The sequence below is a fragment of the Drosophila suzukii genome, chromosome X (genome assembly GCF_043229965.1).
Source record: "Drosophila suzukii chromosome X, CBGP_Dsuzu_IsoJpt1.0, whole genome shotgun sequence".
Taxonomy (NCBI): Eukaryota; Metazoa; Arthropoda; class Insecta; order Diptera; family Drosophilidae; genus Drosophila; species Drosophila suzukii.
Genome location: NC_092084.1, coordinates 22,161,622 through 22,178,750, shown reverse-complemented (window position 1 = coordinate 22,178,750; position 17,129 = coordinate 22,161,622). Strand labels below are relative to the sequence as shown.

At 38.7% G+C, this 17,129-nt stretch overlaps 3 protein-coding genes across 4 annotated transcripts in view; 1 reads left to right on the top strand and 2 right to left on the bottom strand.

The window, feature by feature from the left end:
* Window positions 1–5,218, bottom strand: part of LOC108004688 (solute carrier family 41 member 2) — a 31,225-nt gene extending 26,007 nt beyond the window's left edge. Inside the window, exons 1-2 of one of the 2 annotated variants that reach the window (XM_017067696.4) lie at window positions 5,070–5,218; window positions 2,643–2,725 (exon numbers count right to left, since the gene is read on the bottom strand). In XM_017067696.4, the coding sequence (XP_016923185.1) occupies window positions 2,643–2,718 (76 nt within the window). In that variant the 5' untranslated portion in view covers window positions 2,719–2,725; window positions 5,070–5,218. Of the gene's footprint in view, window positions 1–2,642; window positions 2,726–5,069 lie in introns of those variants that run through there. The other variant, XM_065867507.2, reaches the window with a different exon arrangement.
* Window positions 5,219–5,799: 581 nt separating this feature from the next.
* On the top strand, window positions 5,800–12,926 carry otu (ovarian tumor). The gene is made up of 9 exons (XM_017067804.4): window positions 5,800–5,940; window positions 6,519–6,750; window positions 8,692–8,789; window positions 8,903–9,057; window positions 9,117–9,512; window positions 9,641–9,777; window positions 9,957–10,082; window positions 10,487–11,713; window positions 12,302–12,926. The coding sequence occupies exons 2-9, from the start codon at window positions 6,529–6,531 to the stop codon at window positions 12,482–12,484; spliced, it is 2,544 nt and encodes an 847-aa protein (XP_016923293.3). The 5' UTR covers window positions 5,800–5,940; window positions 6,519–6,528; the 3' UTR covers window positions 12,485–12,926.
* Window positions 12,455–16,688, bottom strand: Cp38 (Chorion protein 38). The gene is made up of 3 exons (XM_017067491.4): window positions 16,531–16,688; window positions 14,757–16,206; window positions 12,455–13,523 (listed from the first exon to the last, which is right to left on the bottom strand). Exons 1-2 carry the CDS (start codon window positions 16,573–16,575, stop codon window positions 15,319–15,321), a joined length of 933 nt encoding a protein of 310 aa, XP_016922980.2. The 5' UTR covers window positions 16,576–16,688; the 3' UTR covers window positions 12,455–13,523; window positions 14,757–15,318.
* Window positions 16,689–17,129: the final 441 nt, after the last annotated feature.

Here is a 17,129-nt window from a genome sequence, read left to right as displayed (position 1 = left end):
ATATATATACTTTATGGGGTCGGAAACGCTTCCTTCTGCCTGTTACATACTTTCCGACGAATCTAGTATACCCTTTTACTCTACGAGTAACGGGTATAAAAAGTTTGAATTAGAGATGTTCGACTGTAGTTGCCTTAGAATTCAACAATCAGTAGAATTTTAATGGTCCGAGAGTGGTAAAGTGGACCCAATTAATTTATTTATTTCCCATAGTCAATTTGCAGTGAGGTCCTAATTTCCGAAGAGTTGTCAAAGACAACAAATGACGTTGTCTGTTAACTGGAAACTAAAGATGAGGTGTTAATGCTAATATTGACTCGAGTGTTTACCACACAGCATGCATTTGCAGCACCACTGACGTCATAACGAGCGCTTTGCGTCTCTTAGAAAGCTCTAGGCACCTACGCAAAAAATACTTCTCATAATCGGACTCAATCTGAGCACACCGGATATATGTACGTATGTACAGACGGGGTAAGAATAATAGGACCCACAATTTTATATATGATGTCTACATGAGAAAAAATACATTAGGATGAGAGTTATTGTCTCTGATTGTATTATTTAAAATCAAATTGTAACACAAAATGTGAATATTTTTAGTATATAATTATTATTTTATCAAACTTTAATAGATAATAATATTAATAAATAGATAATAATAATAATAGACAAATTCTAGTGCCATTCGTTTTTGACATTTTGAAAAATTCGTCTAAGAACTCCCCCTTTCTGACACTATTTTTTCGAACGCAATTGTACCTGAGTGGGCGCGTGTAAGCCCTTGAGCCAAAGATCGAGATGGCCAAAAACCACTCAATAGGGGTAAACAAAGATAGAAAAAACATTGATAAATCGTAAATGATTAAAGGCTCATGCGCTGGGCACTCAAAAAGCCGTTATGCGCCGCTGACTCTCAATAAAAGGGCAAAAAGCCGACTATGGCAATGAAAATAAATAAATAAAAAAACAAATGCAACTGCAACTGAAAATGTTTGTAAACAACGCCGCGAAAACAAACCTCAAAAATATCAAACTAAATGTTACTAGGTTAAGTTATTCAATGCACGATTCATTGGGCAAGTCATAACCTATAGAAAGATATCGATTATGTTGCTCAATGCACAAATGACGTGATTTGTCTAAACAACTAAGGTTGAGCTAATAGCTCATAAACGGTTTTAAATGGTTGATCTATTACTTTAAAGTATTACCACTGCTTCGCGGTGTAGCTATTAAAGTTGAACTAATAGGCAAAAAACTTAAGTTCTACCAAAGTTCATTTTTGACCATAAGGCAAATATTAACTGCTCTTAAATAAGAAAATAGTTATAGGGGAAGATGATGGATTTTGTTAACAAACTAGTTTAAAATTAAGTTTTTATACACAGATCTTTAAAGATTTAACCGTTTTGGTTTCTTGAATAAAAAAAGCGTTGTATACTTTTTTAATAGGGAGTTGTTGATAATGAACCTTGTTTTTGAAACCTACAGAAAAAAAAATTTGTTTTAAAATACAGAAAATCCTATAAATCAAATAGCCATTACGCATAAAAGAAGTTCAACATTTAAATACATATAAAATATTCTGTTTCAAAGAATTTAAACTCCTAATTTTTTTTCCGTTCAACTGGCGAAGCTAATCGGATGACCGCCACTGTAGTTTGCATGCAATCGATTAAACTCCGCATAAACAGCTGACGGCGCCGAACCGTTAAGCCTCGTCATCTGGCAATGGCAATGAAAGTGCAACTGCAAGTGGCATTGCAATTGCGACCGAACTGCCGATTGCACAAACACTAACTAACTAAAATATAACCGCTGGCGTGTTTACACAAAATAAACAAATGGCAGTTGGTCTAAGAGTCAAGTGAAGTCGGGCCAACTCAACCAAGAAGTTAAAAAACTATGTGGGCACTGCACTGCTTGCAGGCTGGCCTTAAACTTTGCTATTCAGGGTCACGTAAATAAAACCAATTGTTAGCATAATGCAATTAGTGTAAAAATCAAACAAACAATAAGTAATACTTAGCATTAAATTAATTGCTGCGAAATGTATTTTTACTGCGCTCTAAAAATAGCGTGCAGCAAATTATGGGAAAAGCAATAAAAGATGTCAAAGCAAAACACACAAATAAACTAAAATAAACTTAACTAAAACAAAAGGGACACACAGAGAGAGGCCATTCGAAATGTTATAAAATTAGTAGCGATTAAAATTACATTTCACAGTGGGTGTGAAATTTACAATTTCAGGCATTTCAAATGTTTAAAGTGAGAAATTCTTAAAGGTGTTCAAATATGGTAACAAGTATATAGAGAATTTGCCTTGAATTAAATTGGTTACTGTATTGTTATCTTACTTCAAGATATAATGCAAGGTCACACTGAATGTTTTTTATTATATTTAAATGCATTTAGCAAATAATGTTTAAGAAGTATAATTTATTTACATATCAGGTTAATGTATTAAAGTGACCAGTCATATTTTAGATTTGTTAGTAGATACGGCAACACTAATCAAATGTCATTAAATAATACTAAGGTGAAAATAAATAAAATTAAAAGAAAATAGCGGTGGTTAAAGTGAATCGGGGATAAAGCACAAACATAAGGCAGATTAGATGACAAAAATAGCTTACGTATGGGCCTGCGGCGCATGCGGGTCTCATTTTTCTCGCCGCCACTGTGGGCGCCGCTACTGTTAATCGGCTGCATCTTGCGACTGACACAACAGCAATTGGTAAGTGGTATTTAACCGATTCGATTGGCAAAGCAAATATGTGAAAAGAAAACCAAAAGAAAAGCGAGAATTTAAATAATAAAAACCATCAAAACAAATATAGTAAATTTAGTATTGCGGCAGCATTACACTTCACATTAAGTAACCCGATAATATTCATATTTGACATATGCATCTCAGCCAGAACGTGCAAGCTTTGATAAAATTCTTATTTATTTTTTATTCTCAACCTGCATTTTCAATTAAGGGATCCAATTACGTATACATATTAATTTTAACGGAATGCAATTTTTTCTTCATTGTACCCAGAAGACATTTGTAACGCTACCCCACCAAAACTATAAATATGACAACAGTCAAAGGAATTTTAATTAAAATATATTTCCTCGTTCTAAATTGTGCCTACAAAGTGTAATACTGCCTATTATTAAGACTTTCTTAGTCTGTGAACCATACACTTCACTAAGAGATGCATAGGTGTCGCAAATTTTCGGGACCACCACTGTTAGCGGTTCAATTGAGTGAAGATAATAAATAACCGGTTCGCGACAGCCAAACAGAAAAAAAAAGATATTTCACAAATGTTTATGTTTCTCGGGTCCTCTTGGTCAGCGAATTCTCTTTGTTGTGTTTGGGCGGATGATTCTGCTCTATTCTTTACCTTTCTCCCTTTTTTTCAGCAAAGACGCGACGAGCTAAAATGTTCGAAGGCAACTAAAAGCAGCAAACGGAAATTCTTTGCCGCCGACCGGCAAACAATCGCATCAGAAAAAAGAACAAAAGCAGAGCAGAAGGAAACTTTCGAGATGTTCCCGATTTCGGAAACTCACGAAATAGGGTTACTACAAGGCATATTAATAAATTTATGTATAAATAAATATTTTTTTTTGTTTTATTGTTTTAAGATTTGTAAGATTTAGACTATACATATGTATTCTGTTTTAAATCGCAATGTATTCATTGTAACCCCAGATAATTTAATTAAAATTACTTCTAAACTTCTAAATTAATAGTTTTTATTTTTAAAACAAACACCACCGTAATAATATGTTAGAAATATGGGAACATATGGTGAATTATTGTAAATTGGCAAACAAATATTACAAAATAAAGAGCCAATCTTTGGAATATCTAGTTTTAGGGGTTGTTAAACATTGAATGCCGATATTTACCATGATTTTAAGAACTCATATTGTAATATTTTCGGGATACAGGTGACTACGGTTTATCATATCGGCTAAGCGGGAACTTTACGTCAATCCAAATTCCACATTTTCTTTAATAAAAATAACCTATTTACCTATCAAAAGCTAAAAACTGCAGTTTTCATATTATTCGGTAGATATTTTGGAATATAAACGATCAGAAATCTGGAATGTCGATTTTTATCACATAAAGCGTTAAGTCGCGTTTGAGCGACACATGTCAAGACCCGCGAGCGAGCGAGACGGGGCTAATGGAGCACTTATCTGGAAGCCCGGCAACTCCGGTTTCAGCGACCGTTTTCCGACGATAAGATATGGGCGAGACAACAGGATAGTTGTACATACATATAAGCGGTATATTGATAAGACGGCCGACGATATATTGGCCGAATTTAATCAATTAATTCTGGCAAAAAAAAATGTCAAGGTTTTGGAGTCAGCAGACGACTTTGCGAAAGTGTCCGTGACATTGACCTCGACACCTGACGAACGAATGTCACCCAAAAGCATTAAAAAAAACAATACATACATATTTATGCCAGAAAGTTGACCCAGTTAATCGAAATTCGGGGAATTAAAGAAAAGGACCACTAAAATTTCATTGACGCGGGTGTGGGAAAGAGAGGGTGCGCAAACAAAGCGAGACAGAGTGCGACATGCGTTCAACAAACTTGATTAACTGTTTATCGATTTGCCATCGCATTCGCACAAACACGTGCTTTGTCGCTCCTATTGATTTTTACGACATGGAATGAAATAACTGCACATTCTCCTTCTCCGTTTTGCGCACTCCTTCCAATTTCATAACGGACCCGTCCGTTCCTTGCATGTGTGGCTATGTATGTATGTACGGTGTGTGTGTGGGTTTTCTAGCCCACGTGTTGTTGTTTTTGTTAATGGCTGTGATTTTCATATTACTTTTGTTATTATTTGTCGGTGGAAGGAGGAAGAACACAAGATAATGGCGTAAAGTTGATGAAACACCGAGAGGGAACAGAAATCATAGTCGCTGCGTTTGCACACTCGCAAGATAACCAAATAACGACATTTACTAACAATAAACAATAAGGGAACTTAACACAAGAAAAAAAAGAACACAAGACACACACTCACACACTCACATCTCTTCCAGACAACTTTTGTCGCGGTAACAGCGCGAACTGGAAGTTTGCTCCTGGCTTCATTGACTCGCAATTTCGAACTGAGACGAGCCGCCACAGGCAACAACAACGCGTCGCGTGGAAAGCGGCATTTTCCACCCCCTAAAAAGCCAGCCAGCAAGAACAACAACAACAAGAAATGCCGCTGAAACACGGCCAGGCGCTTTTAGGGATGACACGGAACAGATGGTGTGGATATCGGTCATCGATAGACAACGATAAGGGAGTTTCTAGCCGCTTAAATAGTTCTCACTTCAAATATTTACCTAAGGTTTTTGTCCTTGCAACTTTAGACAAGCATAAGGATCCTTTCAGTAAACTTATATCTGCTTACATTTTTTGTACCTTCTAATATAATGACTGCGTTCGGCAGGACAACAGTGAAAAAATCTGTGATCAAGTTTGTTTTTTTAAAAGCTCTTGGTGCATTAAGTATTATATGTTACCTTTAAAAACTGCAACTTACAATTTTAAATTTTTTCTAAATGGTTTCTAGCTTTACTTTTGGACAGTCACTTCAAAAGTAACCGCCTTTTTTAGTAATGAAATTAAAAAAACCATATTGGTGCCACGTAAAGTTTTTATAATATAATGTTTTTTTTATGAGATAACTTCAAGTATTTTATCGATTTAATAAAAATTTATCGAAAAAATTGCGCACTTACCTCGTGCCTCCTTGAGTTGCACATCACCATTGCTCCATTCCCTTTCTCAGATTCTTCCAACCGCTGGAAGCTGATTCTCGCACTCTTAGTTCGCATTCAAATTCGCGGTTTTTTCTGGAAGCTAAGATCATTGGCACTTGCTTCATTCCATCGTGTAACGGTGCTGGGTGCGGATGCAACAGTATTAATTTTAATTATTTATAAAAGTGTTAGTGAATATTCGGTGGAAAAAGAAACCAAAAAACCTGTAATGATTCCTTTTGTAATTTAAATTTCTAGAATAAGAAAGTGTTTTTAAAGTAGTCAAGGATAAATGATAGTTCTTCTTTAGTAAAATTAAAAACAAAGTTTCCTTTTTGCCTTCGTTACTCATCGCATTTCCCTTTCACACTTGTCTTCGTTAGGCTTCACACGACGCCATCTTGAATTTTTTGGTGACTGTTGTCATCTCGCTCTAATCTTCGGTGGTACGCAGCCGGTGAAAAAATTAGAATATATCGAAGAATTTGGATAAAACTATCAAAATCTAAGCTTTATCTGGACTATAGGCATTTTAAAATCAATGTTCTAATTTAGTAATTACATTAGGTCACTCATGTGGCTCTGGTGGAGGAAGAAAAAAAGCGATTCTTCAATCTCCAAGGTCGTAGTCACCAGTGTAGAGGTCAAGGGACCTGCAATACCCTTTAATTGTATAAGGTGTTTGCTTATAATGATTAATAATTATATTTCCCATTTTTACCAGAGGAGTAGCCATGGACATGCAGCGCCCCATAACATCCGGCAGCAGGCAGGCCCCGGATCCCTACGATCAGTACTTGGAGAGCCGCGGACTCTACCGGAAACATACGGCCCGGGACGCATCCAGTTTGTTCCGGGTGATAGCCGAGCAGATGTACGACACCCAGATGCTGCACTACGAAATTAGATTGGAATGCGTCCGCTTCATGACCCTAAAACGGCGCATTTTCGAAAAGGTATGAATTTCACCATCTTTTCTTTTCTTGAAGTGTCAGAGGTTTTAATGTGAAAACTTTCGGAACCCGGAAACCTAAATCTTCAGTATCAGTAAATTTAAAAAAAATATATACAGCTGCGGCAACAAAAATAGCACCAGTGTGTAGGCAATTCTTCTTTGTGCTACAGAATGGTAATTTTTTGCAATATTTTTATTCTGTTTGTAAGGGTAAGTAGGGTTACATATCTATTAACTAAAATAAAAGTGGTTACGCCCACAATACGGATGGTTTTTAAAATTTCGATACATTTATCAAAAAAGTAGCAAAGTTATGCGGCAACAAAAATAGCACCACTTAAATAAAAAACTTAAAAAACTTAAAAATAACGCGATTTGAAAATTTTTTTTGATTGAAATGTATGATTTCATACACCTTAAGGTAAAAAAATATTGTTCTAAAGCTTGGGCTGCAACAACAACAACAACAACGACCGACCTTGACGTCACTAGACACCAGAATCTTCCCTTGGCAAAATTGTTGTCTGGCTCTTTCAAAATAGCTCGAGGGCAGTTTTTTTTCTTCGGTTTTGCATTAAAAACATAGTTTTTAACATTTCTGCAAAGATTTTCGATGTGTTTTAGTTCTGGGGCTTGTAAGGTCCCCATTATACCATTTAGCTTAAGGGTTTTAAAACTTTGTACGACTTTCTGACTGATTTTTTTTGGGTTATAACCGTGGTAAAGCTTCGGAAATAAATTAGTTTTGTATTACGAATAAAATTGCATCACAATTTCTGAGCTATCAAGGTGAACATGTTGATCCTGTATGGGTTTACATTATGATATGGTACCAACATTATAGTACGAGAATATGCCCATACCATTATACTTGCTTCACCATTATTATTCTTTGCAAATGTGAAATGGGGACTCAATTTTGGATATGTAGGTTACCTGATGTGAATTTAAAGTCTTTTTCATCTAAACATGAGCAATTTTCAGCCGCCAGACCATATAAGAGTGTTCCTTTTATTGTGGGCCTTATTTAAAACTCGCCCTTCAAATTCACCCATGCTCTGCAGTCTAGGGAGATTTTTTTTTTGGACGTCAAGCGCATAATTGATTTTTATGTACATTATATCCAACTTTTTATGTACTTACAAATATTAAAAAAAAAAAAGCGACTTGATAGGCGCCTAAAACGGGACCTACTTGCATTCATGCAAATGACTTTTTAACAGTTATGGGGTCATTGCGGCTTTCGTACTGCGTGCTATTCTTTTGTGTTCTTGTTTTAGGTAACTACTAATCATTATTTTAAAGAATTCAACGATTCAACTTAACTTATCTTTTGCATTGCCTTTATAAATTAGCTTTTTAAATGTCCTTCTATCTGTATCATTACAGCGCGCTAAATGACCCATTGGGAACACTATTTTATGCATTATTTTACCAATTCACTTAGTAGTACTTATTCTTAATACAACAAAACGAAAAACAGCCAACAAATCTGAGCAAATGAAGTTTTATACCCAAAAACCGTTAATAGTGCTATTTTTGTTGCCGCATAATTATGCTACTTTTTTCATAAATCTATCGAAGTTTTAAAAACCATTCGCATTACGCCCACAACCATTTTTACTTTAGTTAAACGATATGTAAACCTACTTACCCTTACACACAGAAGAAAAATATTGCAAAAAATGACCATTTTGTACACAAATAAAAATTGCCCACACTTTGGTGCTATTTTTGTTGCCGCAACTGTATATATTTAGATATTGCACCCAAAAATGTTATTTCGGTTTGATGAATACTTTTTTTTGTGAAAGCTCCGCCAAAACTGTTATAAAAATCGATATCTGATAGATGCAGTTTTGTACGGATGTTGTTTCGTCTTATAAATACATTATGGTATTATATATGTTCAAAAGTATTATTATTATTTTGTATTCTTCAGGACATTCCAGGTGATTTTGATAGCTATATGCAGGACATGTCGAAGCCCAAGACCTATGGAACCATGACAGAACTCCGAGCTATGTCCTGCCTGTATCGGTAAATATTAAGATATCCGACTAACAAGTTTTAGAGATACAAATTTCAAAGCTTTTACTTGTTTTAAACTAATACAAATCGTCAAAAATTCCCAAATTTCGTACATTCTTCAGACGCAATGTTATCTTGTATGAGCCCTACAACATGGGAACCAGCGTAATTTTCAATCGTCGCTATCCGGATAATTTCCGCGTCTTTTTCAACAACGAGAATCACTTCGATTCGGTTTATAAAGTGAAGTACATAGAAACTGCAGCCATTTGTCAGTGTAGGTGATTCCCTATCGATATAAAGTAGCAGTATATGTGATGTTTTGTGAATTTCCAGCGATCGCCTTTAAGCTGCTGTACCAGAAGCTGTTCAAACTACCCGATGTATCGTTTGCCGTGGAGATTATGTTGCATCCGCACTCTTTCAACTGGGAAAGATTCGACGTGGAGTTCGATGACAAGGGCTATATGGTTCGCATTCAGTGCGCCGATGGTCGAAATTTCGCGCTCGATCTTCCTGAGAGCACCAACTGCATATTGGAAAACTTTATGCTGTGCAATTTCCACAGCACCAATGGTAATCAGGTCAACAATTGTCGAAAGGGGTGCCGGCGGGAGATCAAAAACCAGGAGGATCGAAAGCAGACTGGCACCAATGGTCACGAACCAAACGACCAGCTGCCCATGTGTCCCAACCGATTGGAGTCCTGTGTACGCCAGCTTCTGGATGATGGTCAGTATTGGAGGTTTCAGAAATTTAAAGATCGATAACCTTTAAAGAATATGTTTCTAAATAAATGTCTATATCATTTAATATGGATAGCATTATAAGTTAATTATATATTTCCTTCTGCGTTTCAGGGATCACACCGTTTCCCTACAAGGTGGCCAAGTCCATGGACCCATATATGTATCGGAACATTGAATTTGATTGTTGGAACGATATACGCAAGGAGGCCAAGCGCTATAATGTCTACGTCAATGACTATAACTTTAAGGTAAACTTGGGAGGCATTCGGATAATCGTTCAGCACACATACGCATGTTTCATGTCAACCCATCCGACTTTTCACACTTTCATTTCCATATCCACACTCACCACACTTTACACTACGTTCTATGTCCAAAGCCTTGTTTTATCCTTGCTCGTCTCGTTGCCGTGTTGTTTGTTTTCCAGGTGGGCGCCAAGTGCAAGGTGGAATTGGAGCACGAATCGGAGATGTACACGTGCCACGTTCAATTCATCTCCAAAGACAAGACCTACTGCGTCGTCTTTGTGGAGGCGATTGGCAAGAAGCTAGGGGTACCGCTTTTCTTACCTGTTTTCGTAGACCTTTGCAGAGAAATGATAAATGCTGGTTTAAATATTTTATTTTACAAAATTCATAATTTAAGTCAATTTCAATTGTCCGGCTCAATTTTTTACATTTTAGAGCGAATTGAATTTTAAAATCTGGTAAATTCTTGTAAATAAGCAATATATATTTTGAACTATGAAGAACATATTTTGAGTAGAACGATAATATATGTAACCCTACTTGTATTCAGCTTCAGTATATTTTGGTAATATATTTAAAAAAAGATAAATCTGCAAGGGTGGTCTGAGTTTCGGTATTCGAAGCTAGTCTTTCTTCGACGTTATAAACTTATAAACCTTCTGCCAATTAAAAGAGAACTTACTAATACGGAAATCTTTTGTTGGCTTAGGTTCCCTATGACTCGCTGCATCCCCTGCCCCCAGACGAGTACCGACCATGGGCGTTGCCATTCCGCTATCAGCGCCAGATGAACCGCATGCCGATGGCCAAGTTTGCTGGCAAAGCGAATAAGAACTCAAAGTGGAAGAAGAACAAGGTGTTCGAAATGGGTCAGTACTTTGAGCCCAGCAAATGTGATTTGATGCCGATGCAGGGCTACATTCCAGTGGAGAATTGCTATCAGGAGATGCACCACCAGGAAGATGATCAGCGCGATCAAATGAATCCCGATCAGAATGACCAGAATCCGACTGCGGATCAGCGTGATCGAGAGGAGCCGCAGAAACCACAACTGCAGCGCTCGAAGGGGTTGCCTCAACGACAGAATTCGATTTCAAGCCAAAACCCAGAATCTCCAGTTTCGACTGTTCCACCGCCGACTCAGTATATTAACTATTTGCCCCTGGTGCCGGGCCGTCTTGGCCAGGTTCCACCTCCTTGGCCATCGTCTCCGCTGGCTCTTACAGAAGAGTTTCAGTTTCCTATGCCTGGACCACCGCATCCTCCGCAAGCCGAGGGTTGTGTATACATGCCCTTTGGAGGATATGGGCCACCACCACCAGGAGCTCTAGCCTTGCCAGGACCGCATCCGTTCATGCCGCTTCCTCCTCCACCGCTGAGCTCTCCGGGAGTTGGCGAACCACGTCGTTCCCTTCACCTTAATGGCGAGGATTTGCCAATGGATATGATGACTTTGAGATATTTCTACAATATGGGCGTGGATATGCATTGGCGCATGGCCCATCACACGCCGCCTGAGGATCCTCTGATTTTTGGCTACAATCCCCAGAACAACACGGACCAACAGACGGGAAGGAATGGAACCGGAGAGGAGCATTTGGGGGTCGAGACCACACCACCACCTTCGCCAGATGCGGGAAATGGCACAGAGCAGCCGTCGCTGGAGAAAGCCGCCTTCTCCAAGCGCAATTTGAATGCGGGAAAAGCTCGCGGTAAACGTCCGGAGCAGTTGCAAGATCTAAAGGATCCGCTAGGACCAGCGACCTTTTTACCCACTCCCACACCGTCGCCCAGCTCTAATAGCAGTCAGTTTAGTTTCTATAATTCGCCACCGCCGCATCATTTGATGTCGCCGCCGAGGCTGCTCCAACCACCGCCTCCGATATTTTTCCACAAGGCGGTACCACCTCAGATGCCGGGAACAGCACCAGGACAGGTATGTGGAATACACTATCTTTGTCGTACTTCTATATTTGTCGTACATCTATATTTGTGCAATAGTGCTTTGATTTTCAAATGGCTTTTTCGCTTTTAGCTTAAACTAGAAAAATGATGATAAAACGACTAATTTTATTACACAACTTTGTAATTAAGTGTAACATTGAAAATGCAACGGCAGTTTGAAATTCGTAATCTGAAAGTACTTAACGAAACGAATGAGACCCCATTTGGGGCCTTTCAGCCTTAGTTCGCGTATTGATATTATAGTTGCTTATTATAGCTACTTTCGCGTAAAACTCATTTATAAGGGCAATATCGCTTAGGACCATTTTATTTTATTGAGACAAAGAAAACAAACTTTCAAAAAATTAATTGTCAAATCATCGTTATCATCAATCGTTTCGATCAGTAATTTTAGATTTTAAAATTCAAACCGCGGTTACACTTAAACCTTGAAAACCCTAATAATATGGGCGTGTCGGCATTTGTTCGATCTGGCTTATGTTTATTGTACGCGGAAATGTTAGATTTAAATTTGTATCATTCTGCAAAAATAACAATGTGTATTAAAACATATTTTCAGAACCCCTATCCCTGGGGCATGCCAGCTCCGGTGGTGGGCCCCTACGAGGTGATTAACAACTATAACATGGAGCAGCCAGTTCAGCCACAACAACAGCAACAGATATCATCGCCCTTGCCACCAGCACCGGTGCCCGTCCAATCCCAGCCAGCAGCCGTCTATGCTGCACCGCGTCATCACTAAAACGGGAAAAAAAATCAGATCACTTCGAAGAGAGAGGCCCATTCCCATTGAGTGCATTCCATTCGAACCCATGACTTTTAAAATTTAATCTCATTTTTAAATTTGTAGTCAACTTTTTATAGCCCACCTGCTCGATGGCGCTTTTTCAATAACCATTCAGCTTCTGTACAACAATCGATTGCATAATTTAACGCAAATGTCAACACAACTTCATTTTAAACTTGTAATTTCACGTAATTTTATGCGATTTTTTTTAAAGATAGCAACGGTAGCCGGCAAAGAAAACAAAGAACAACCTATTTATATGATTTATTTAAAACCCTTCCAACTATTTACTCTATATATTTATGTACTCGCTGTTCGGCCAGAGACTCACCTATGTAAAGTGTACCAGAAAACTAACCATAAATAAAACAATATTCGAGTATAACGCACAAGACAATATACGAAAGACTTCTGCAAGAGTTGCAATTACGTGGTATTCTCGTGTTTCGGTGCGATTTAAGATAGGAAACGAAAGGTGTGGATTGCTTTGATTCACACGTGTGATCCGATGTTGATCTTGTGTAAGATAGAAATATCTGATTAAATCCTTAAATAGCAATCAAAAGTTCACTTATGGGTTATGTGATGGCATCTGACTTTTCGTTAAATTATTCAAAGCATGTATATTTTAATATTATAATTTTTAAAATGCTTCAAATTAAAGAAAACACTTGGGTTTTTTTTGTTTAATCCAAAGTTCTATTTACCAATACACCCATTAAAATAATACAAAGATAAAGTAAAAGCATTAAAGTAGAAAAAAAAATGTGCTTATAGATAAGAAAAAAATATTAGGGATTTGGAATTTCATATTGCTCAATATAGGATTATGCGTCCAGACGTCAACAAGGAGCTAAAATCAATCGGCTCTAATTTAAAGGAGTACATTTTGTTCAAATTAACCCCAGCTAAGGCCATCAAAAGTGCTGAAGAAAAGTTGAGTTAAGGAATGCAGTGCCTCTATGGTGGTGTTCGTCGTCCTTTTATAGTAGGGCTAATAATAAGAAAAAAGAAAAGAATGTCGTTTAAAAGTTACGTAAGAAAACATACATTTATATAATAGAAAATGGTGTATTTTTCAAAAACTAAAAATTTGTAACTTCATATTAATTATTAATATTTATAAAATGCAATGAACAGAGTATTATTTAAAAAAAAAGATAATAACACTATGGTATCACAGAAATATTTCGGTTATTAAAGATGTCTCCAAAGTCAGTTAGTGCACTGATGTTTCTAGACATTTATTAATTCAGACTTTATTGGTAATTTTGGTTCACATACTTTAATTTTAGTTTTCTCATAGACGTACCTGTACGGGTTGTTCTTTAAGAATCGTCAATTAAACAATATACATTTCTGTGACAATTTCGGTTGTAGGAATTTTCTGTGATACCCTGCATAAGATGTATTTTATTTGCCTAGTTCAATTCAAAAGTGTACATCAGTTGATATTAATGTTATTTTATTTAACATTAAAATACTAACTTGTCCCGAACAGAAAGCTAGGAATACAAAAACCAAAATCACCAAAAGGAAGAAAGCTTGACTCATTTTGCTTGTTTTTTTTAAACTCCGCGTAAAAAGTTTGAACTTGAAACCAATTTATTTTTGTTGGCTCGATTAATTCTGTTTAGTTGGTTATTTTATTAATGCACCCAATTTATTTCTGCTTACAGACTGAAATCGCTGTGCAAAAGTATCGCATTTTTATGCTGAATTTTCAAACTGCCAAATGGGCGGCACCGGGTGACCTACATTGCGATTCCACCTGTCATCAACCGATTTCTTCTTGACATCACCTATTATTATCGCTGTTTTTGCTGTTTGTTTGTTATTGAACACTGCGTGGGATTAATTTTGATCGTCAGAACAATGGGAAGGACAACTGATGTGTGTAATGATAGCTCGCACTTCCAATTTGTGATTATATGCGACACTTGCGGGTCAGGCCAAATTTGGGGGTAAGTCATTTTTGCTCTATTACTCAAGCGAATTTGTTAGGAAGATTTATCTTGTGCTTTAATATTGGAAAATAATGTTGAAAAATATTATTTTGAAATTAAGTATTGTATTAAATCAGACTTTTACAATCTGTGCATTTTATAGATAACGTTTTTATGGATTTTAATCTCTGTATACTTTGAAACAAAGAAAATTCTGTCAAGGTATCGGTTTATACGTTCCAAAAATTGATGAAAAATGATTTTGATTATTTTATATTTACCGATTTGGGTTTAAAAAAAGTGTTAGGAAGAAACCCTATTTAATTGCGTTTGCGATATGCAATTTTCCGCGAATATCGGCTTAAGAAAGTTTATTTCTTGCTATGTATTTAATTCTTGCCTTCTTTAATATTTATAATTTTTCATTAATAAATAAAAAATAATAAACAAAAGTTCATCAGAATAAAATACTGAAAGTGTATTCGATACTATCAATAATTGGCTGTTATAGATATTTCTTTAACAATTCGAAAAGCCCATATATTTAACTGTTCTCCTCCCGATATAATAGATCATTTAGCAATTTTTTTTTCAAATTTTTTATTTGTTTGCAAAGAAACCTGTGTGCCACGCCCCCTTGGCCGTTGAATGGGTGGGTGGAATTGGGTGCGGATTTATGTGCATGAGTGGGCGTGGGCGTAGGCATGGGCGTTTGGCGATCAGGCTGTGTTTTTTTTTTAAACATAGTAACTAATCTGCCGGATATCCGGGTGACTGGAGAGCTGCTTCAGGGGATTCCGGAGCCGCATCAGTCACTCAATCCGTTACTACTCCACATCTTTCTTAATAAGAGGGAGCAGCATAGCCGCCATGACTGGCAGGTCCAGCGCTATAGTGCTGGTGTCCATGACTGGGTGCGGATCCATAGGGACCCTCCCGTTCGCCGGCGATGTTGGCGAGGGCGGACAGACCCTGGTTTCCGCTCTGGAGCAGCTGATAGCCGGCACTGGCGGCGGCGGAATCGGCTCCCGACGCGTAAGCGGGCAGGGCGCGACCACCATCATGCTGGCCAGGACCATGGGGTCCCGAACCGTGTCCACCGTGTCCATGACCACCGTGTCCGTGTCCACCATGTCCATGTCCGCCATGTCCATGACCATGGGACTGCGAGCCCTGGCCGTAACCCTGCTTGTTCTCGTTGACAAAGTATTTCTCTGCTGGCGGCTTGACCACATTGACGAACACGGGCTCAACCTTAACGCGACGTGGGTGGTGCTTAACGTAGACCTTGCGGAGGACGATTGCTGGGGGCTTGTGGAGCACCACGGGGGCGGGCTTCACCACCAGTGGGGGATGGTTGACCAGCACCTTGGTGGGCGGACGCTTGACAATGATGGGAGCGGGACGATGGATAAGGATCTCGCCCTTGTTCTGCGGGTAGGTGATCGATGAGGTAAGGGTGTTGCCCTTGGTGTTCACCGGCTTGTAGGGGATGTTCTGCTCAGAGCCGTAGCTGCTCTGTCCAGCCTGGGCCACACCGACGGCATCGGCTCCGGATTCCAGAGCACCGGCTCCGGCTCCAGCATTACCGAACTCTGCACCAGCTCCACCGGCACCACCGGCAGCAGCGGCCGCTGAAGCGGCATCGGCACCGCCATCAGAGGGACCGCCATGGCCTCCGGATTCGGATCCATAGCCCTGAGGACCGCCGTAGTTGGCGCTCGCACAGGCCTGTAAAATAAGGTGAAAACTGGGTTAATATTGGCACTACTTTAAAGAAATACTCAAGATTTTCTTTGTTCAAGGGAGTTGCAAACATAACACATTATATGATGTTATAGAAGTGATTTTACGTTAATTAGGGAACAGTATTTTTACAGTTTACAGCTTAGGAATATAACATTTATTCAAAAAACCGTCTATGGTTAGAAAAATACTCTATATATCTTGAAGTAACCCAACTATTGGGACTGCAAAAGAAGTGACCTCTACACAAGAGTTGCAGAACTGAACCCTTCTTGAAATAATCCTAAGATTTCGAGCGTTAACACTTACGATCAGGCAGGCGGCCAGCGCCCAAATGTAGGTCGATCTCGTCATCTTGTCTCCCAGTTGCAGTTCCAGTTGCTCTTTGGCCTCTGGTGTGCTCCCGCTTGGACTGTCTGCTGTCTTCTGCTGCCCTCCATTGGTGGCCGACTACTTTAAATATGCTCCGGGCGCGTCTCCGGCTCCGGCTACGTGACATTTGGATCGATGGCGACTCTAGTGCCGGCTGTTCCGCTCAGAGCCCACGCGATGCGAGCTAAACATGGCCAAATGCTGATAGATCGCACGCATCTCGGCGAGCGCATATCACGGCGTCTCTTCCACTTACGTAGAAGCCACAACCAAAAAACCACAGTGCCCAGTACCCATTACAATAACAATGATTATAACCACAGAATCGGAATCAACAGCCGGGCTTTGAATCTCCGCTGCATATCGAGGTCCGAACGTCTGTTCAGATAGCGAAAATAGTTCCGCATTGGCAGACATAAGACGCGGGAGCCAGAAAGAGAGAAACCGAGTGGTAACTGGATAGGGAAAAACTGATTTCCAAAGATTTGCATTGGCTACGTGGCTGGCTGTTTAAAATCCTTGAATTTAGCGTGATT

Bases quoted from the DNA above. Each gene is read 5' to 3' on its own strand.
- otu (XM_017067804.4), top strand. From the start codon at position 6,529: ATGGACATGCAGCGCCCCATAACATCCGGCAGCAGGCAGGCCCCGGAT. The intron at 9,513-9,640 runs GTCAGTATTGGA...TCTGCGTTTCAG, and splicing joins ACGCCAGCTTCTGGATGATG to GGATCACACCGTTTCCCTAC. The intron at 11,714-12,301 runs GTATGTGGAATA...ACATATTTTCAG, and splicing joins CGGGAACAGCACCAGGACAG to AACCCCTATCCCTGGGGCAT.
- Cp38 (XM_017067491.4), bottom strand. From the start codon at position 16,575: ATGACGAGATCGACCTACATTTGGGCGCTGGCCGCCTGCCTGATC. The intron at 16,207-16,530 runs GTAAGTGTTAAC...CTTATTTTACAG, and splicing joins CGCTGGCCGCCTGCCTGATC to GCCTGTGCGAGCGCCAACTA.